This window comes from Anthonomus grandis, chromosome 12, assembly GCF_022605725.1.
Source record: "Anthonomus grandis grandis chromosome 12, icAntGran1.3, whole genome shotgun sequence".
Taxonomy (NCBI): Eukaryota; Metazoa; Arthropoda; class Insecta; order Coleoptera; family Curculionidae; genus Anthonomus; species Anthonomus grandis.
The window spans coordinates 13676575-13682574 of record NC_065557.1 but is presented as its reverse complement, the minus strand read 5'-3'; the positions used below and the strand labels follow the sequence as shown (position 1 = coordinate 13682574).

At 25.2% G+C, this 6000-nt stretch overlaps 1 protein-coding gene across 5 annotated transcripts in view; it reads right to left on the bottom strand.

Moving 5' to 3' along the window:
* Positions 1-970: 970 nt before the first annotated feature.
* LOC126742702 (zwei Ig domain protein zig-8-like) overlaps positions 971-6000 on the bottom strand; it is a 389553-nt gene continuing 384523 nt past the window's right edge. For all 5 annotated transcript variants that reach the window (XM_050449474.1, XM_050449476.1, XM_050449475.1 and 2 more), the window contains one exon: positions 971-1566. In XM_050449474.1, coding sequence (XP_050305431.1) covers positions 1457-1566 — 110 coding nt within the window. In that variant the 3' untranslated portion in view covers positions 971-1456. The remainder of the gene's footprint in view (positions 1567-6000) is intronic.

Genomic DNA, 6000 nt, shown 5'->3' with positions numbered 1-6000 from the left:
TATAAATAATTTATTATTAATTATTTTCAATTTTACTAATTTTCTGTACGACTTATCTTTTAGATAAAATTGAGAGTTTTTCAACAAATTGGGATAAAAATAGATATTTTTGTTTTTAGGCTTTTATTATTGACAACTTACTAAATTCATAAGAATTATCGGGACAAATTTCCTGTTCATCAAAAAAGGATCATTTTGCACACTTGTTACATAAATAACTATTTTATACATAGTTTTAATAAATTAGAAACAAATATAGATTTGCTGTTTGTTCTTTAGTCTGTTTTAGTAAAAAATAACCTTGCCTTAGAATACTTTGGATTTTATACTTTATACTGAGACATTTAATTACAATTAAATTACAAAAATTTTAAACCCGCAAGAGTTTTTCTAAATTATTAATATTTAAGAAACATGTAAGAAATTATATATATATTTTTTCTCTTTTAAATATTTACTATATAAAATAAATTTTCACTGTTACGTTAAAAATGTGTATTTATTAAATCGCAAAAAAAAATAATATTAAATCAAATATTCAGTGTACCTTATTGTATTAATATGGTATATACTATATTTTTTGTAACAAAATACTAAAATCAAAATATAATTATGATATAAATATTTTTTTTTATTATTGCCTTTTAATGTCAGCTATATTGCCACGGCAAACAAAGTTGGCATCAGTGTTCCTAATTATTATAGTAAATTATTTTGGACAATTTAACTCATTTTTGTAATTTTACAACAGCAAGATAATATTTACAAAAAAGTGTGTATCGGATACATTAAAGTTATGCACAGTACTAAAAATAAAATGTTAAATGATAGTCCCAGATTAATATTAGATTAATTTTAACACATTATTTAGTCACATGTAAGCTATATTATATTTTTTAATATGAAGATAGAAATGTATCTATATTTTTCAGTAAATACTTATTACTGATTTTGATCTTTTTTTGTTTTTAATTTATACTTTAATTTTATCGAGAAGCATATAAGATGCTAATTAAAATATTTTTTATATGGTTGTTATACTGTTTTACTATAAATAAGATCACTTGTTCTTAGCAGAATCGCTTTAAAATTAAATATAAGGAGTATTATATTAATAAGTCTTAAATCCTATGAAAATGTAATTACAAAAATATTTATTAACAGCTTTTTGCTTTAATTTATAATGATAATTTTTAATATACAGAAAAGTTCAAAGTTGTATAACAAACAAGTAGAATGCCAGAAATTTAAAACTTTGAATAATCCGGTACATTAATAAACTACAAGCTGCCAACTATAAAAACTAAATTTTAATCACTTTTACCACTGCAAGTCCATTCCGTTGCACCGTTCGCTCGGCTCAAGCATTTGCACTGTACGTTGATTTCTAATAAAAAATCAACAGTTGTCCCTCGAAAATAAAACAAAAAGTTTCCCTATTCTTTTATCGTCGGAACTAGCACATCAGCAGTAACAGGGAAAACAAAATCAGGAGCCAGGAGGATGGGCTACATTGAAGCCAGGATAATCCTCGGCCGCCGTGTTGCATCGCCGCAGGATTTTCACCTGCAAGCAAAACGAAAAATTAGATTTGAAATCCCAGTCGTCGACAAATAAAAGATTGTTTTAAAGGGAAATCACATCAGGCGAGTGAAATAAAACGTTGAGATAAAGGGGTTTTACAAAATTTTCATGTACATTTTTCTTGTTTTAAATTTAAGTAAGGTAACCTTCTTTTAAGAAATATAGTGAGTTAGGCAAAAAAATTTATGCAAGAAATATATGTTAACATATAGTCAGTCTGAAATTCAAAAAAGTCTGTAATTTTAAAATATCCACGCAATTATTGTATTTTGTCAGATGTTAGTGGTCTATCGGAATAGCTAAAAAATTAAAACTTGTGTCGCTTTTGACAGTTTTTAATTTTTCAAACGGTAAGTCATACAGAATAATGTGTAAAAAATATAAAACAAATAATTTTTCTTTATTTTTTAAATAATTTAGTGCTTGGCAGTGAAAGTGTATAACCAATGGACCAATTTACAGTGCGCGAAGTTAATAAATTGACTTGTCTTTTAGTATTTTTTTTAACTTTAGAGTTACTCAATTGCGGTAATTTTGGGTTATTTTTTTTCTTTTTACTATCTTTTTTTAAATTTTAGTTTTCTTTCTGTATTTTTGGCGCATTTCAATTTTATTCCGGTCGTAATGAAATTATAATGTGTAGAGTTTCGCTCCTAGAAAATACTTTTTTTTATATAAGTTTATTTGTACGAACTATGACTTAGTTAAAAAATTAAATTTAAAGTTTACAAAAAATTGCAAAATTAAGAGATACACATTTTAATTTTAAAGTGTTTCTGATAAATCGCGACAGCTAAAAAAACAGGATGCATGAATTTTTTGAAATTTGAAATGCTAAAGTTATATAAAGTTTAGAATACTAGAAAAAATACAAAATTATTAGTTATTAAGTTTAAATGAAAAAAGGCCTACATATATATAACATAACAAAAAAAAAACAAAAAAAATACACACTAAAAGAAATTAATAAAAAAACATAAAGCCTTAAAAATTAATAACTATAATAAATTTCAAGTTTTATGTACAGTAACGATTAATTTAGTTAAATATATTTGGATAGAGGTCACCTCAGACAGTAATCATGTCATAAAGGGAAATATTTACAGGTCACCAAATAGAAATTTAGATAATTTTTTTGTAAGTTTCACTGATTTTACTAAACGTTTAAAATCACTTATTTATACTTTTCATTTTGCTCAAATAATTAACGAACCTACCTATATAACCTCTACTTTCATAACCCTTAATAATCTTATTTTCACTCAAATTTTGAGCATATTGAAGACGCTGGGATCAGTATATTTTAAAATTAAATTGCAAGTAAAACAACAACGATTAGTATGTTTCTCTTTTCATTTTTTTAATAACATAAATCTTACCAACTTTTAACATGATCTTAAAACATTAGCTTGAAATTATATTTACGATATGAATAATATAAATAAGAAATTAAAATTCTTTTACACTACACTAAAGAAATTTCTTGATATGCACGCTCAATTAAAGGTATTTAAATAAAATAAAAACTATAAATATGCTTTCTGGTTAACAGAAAATATAAAAAATCTTTTAAAATTAAAAGAGAAAGCTTTAAAAAATTTAAAACATTAAAAATCTTAGATAACTGCGCATATTATAAATAAATAACATTTGTCATTATTATGTACATACTAATCCTCAACAACCAGACCAAAATCTCCTTAAATTTTATAAAAATAGCCTTAAAAATTATGCTGAACATATTTTTAGTTTAAGCATAGTGACAGAAGAAGAGTTAGTGAGAATTTATTGTTCCATAAAAAGCAAAGCATACGAATGCGACGACCTTAATGTTACAATGGCTTAATTTTATTATTCATTTATAATTAAGTTTTTACTTATCGCATCCTGGAAAGTGTTAGAAATAATTTTAGATATAAAGTTCGTGTTTTTTTAAATAAAAATGTGGTTTTTATCGTTAAAAGAGTCAGGTTTTCGAAAAGGATATAGCTATGGTACAGCACTGACTGATGTAACTGATTATATATTTTAAGCCTGTAATGAGCATAATCTAAGTGCACTTATATTATTAGACTATTAAAAAGCTTTTGACCTTATAAATCATGAAATTTTTTTCTTTATTATGCATCATATAGGCTTTTGAAATTATATTTGCGGATTTAAAGAGGTTTTAAAATTGTGTAATTACCATTACTCAGCTTTATTTTTAATATAACGCTAATAATTTACCTTTTGCAAATCAAAATATAAATACTAATCTACAAAATTTAGTAACAATTTTCAAAGAAAACCCCTACAAAATCGTCAGTTACCCTATTTTGATGACATAAAAGCCATAGATCCGGAATAAGCGAGGAACTCAAAATAAAAATAAATGACACCCCTATTGTAATAACGAATACTTCAAAATCCATAGGCCTAATTATTAATTCTGATCTTTGATGGCATGAGCATATTACAAATAAAAAGCATATACCGCTCTTAAACTTATCTATAACCAAAGAAAAGGGTCAAGACTTAAAAAAAACATCTTTGTGATTCTCTAGTATTACTTTATTTAAGCCACTGTACTATCATTTATGAACTTTTGCAGAATCCAAAAACTGCAAAATATATGACTTCGTCTTATTTTTTAAATTCGTCATCGAATACATATAATCTCAAAAGGATTTAGGATAAAAAGATAGAAAATAAATTACATTTATTTTCTCTTAGTTACAAAGCTTTAGAATTTTAAACACCTTCATATTTATACAGTAAAGTCCAGTTTCGACTAAATACTCACCGCCAACGCTTTAGATAATTACATCTACTTACTATTCCGCGACATAGAAAAGAACTTTTTAAAAGAAGTTTTTTATATAATATCGCTAATAATGCTTAATCGTTAAACATTTGTCTTATCTTCTGCAATAATTATTTTCTGCCTAGGAAAAATTAATTATATATAAACTTTTTTTTCTTATTTGTAATGTATTTGTATATGTATCCCTACATTAATTCCTCTCATCTCTCATATGCTGGCTTTATGCTGCTTGTATTTATAATTTACATAATCTAAAATTTTTATATATAGCTATTTTTTTTCACTTGAGAACACGTCATTCGTCATTACGTCATTCTTATAATTGTTAATGGATATTTAGTTAGGCCTAAACAGTTTCTGGCATTGCCTGAAGGCTGCATTCATATGGCCTTGTATTTTCTAAATATATATTATTAATTTTCGTACAAGTTTTTGTGAATGTGTAATGAGAAAAAACAAATTTAGTTTATTATTATTATTGTTATATAAATAAAGACATTACTGCTTATTTAAAATACCTCATAATTTAATACACATTTCTTATAGATTTTATAAAAATATATAAGCTACTAATACTATTTCTTAGTTTCTAAATAATAAGAGTAATATGCTTGACGAGAACCTTAATTAAATAAATTTTTTCAGGCTCAGATCGTCTCAGCCTAGAAATCAAATAATAATAGCTTTTTTTTGTTTTTGTAAGCTTTCGTCAGTTCTTTATTATAAGACTTTTTTTCTAATGCTATTGCTATTAGATTATAGCAAATTATAAATGCACAATTTAATAAGCTTCTATACAACCATAGAGATCACGTTTTTTTATGTATGTGAAAATAGAATTCGATCTTTGACTTAGCTGAGGTCGTTTTATTTCCTACACAATAAATTCAAAGTTCTTTAATGAGTCTTGAGTGAAAAGTAAATATGCACAGCCTGTAAATTGATAGAACGAAGAGCTTGAGGGCTTGATATTAGACTCGACTACTTGTCTTATTTACTTTGTGCAATTATATAAGTGGTTGTGAATTACATCAGTAAGCACATGATACATATTTACAACGCAGTTTTAACAAGAAAACTACTGCTGCCTAGAGAATAGAATAAACCAGTTTATAACTTTTCTATATACTTTAAATTTTAAAATAAACCTTGATTTGATATAAAGCTCGCTGTGTAAATTATTATCAAAAGGGAAGTAAACCATCAATAGTCATCACCTATACAGAAATATATTGATTTTAAGTAGAGCACTTAAAAAGTTATTGTTCGATTCTTCTATCTATACGTTCCTGTAGCAAACATTATAATACTGCATTTTGGCCATTTTTGAGCTGATTTGCTTAAATATATTAAGAAATGATTGTATATAACAAATAAATTGGATATCCTTATAAAAATCATCTCTTTTATATAGATGACATCATATTTTAGGCCTTGCATTATTTGACAAAAAAAAATTGGTGCAATAAAGAAGTGTAAGTGGGACTTAAAATATCGACAAAAGTCATAAAAAAGCAAAATATATTACATTATTTAATATATTTTTTGTAACCGGGTAGGCCGTATTTAAAGAAATTCAAAATTATGAAAATTTTGTTATTTTAGAAGAA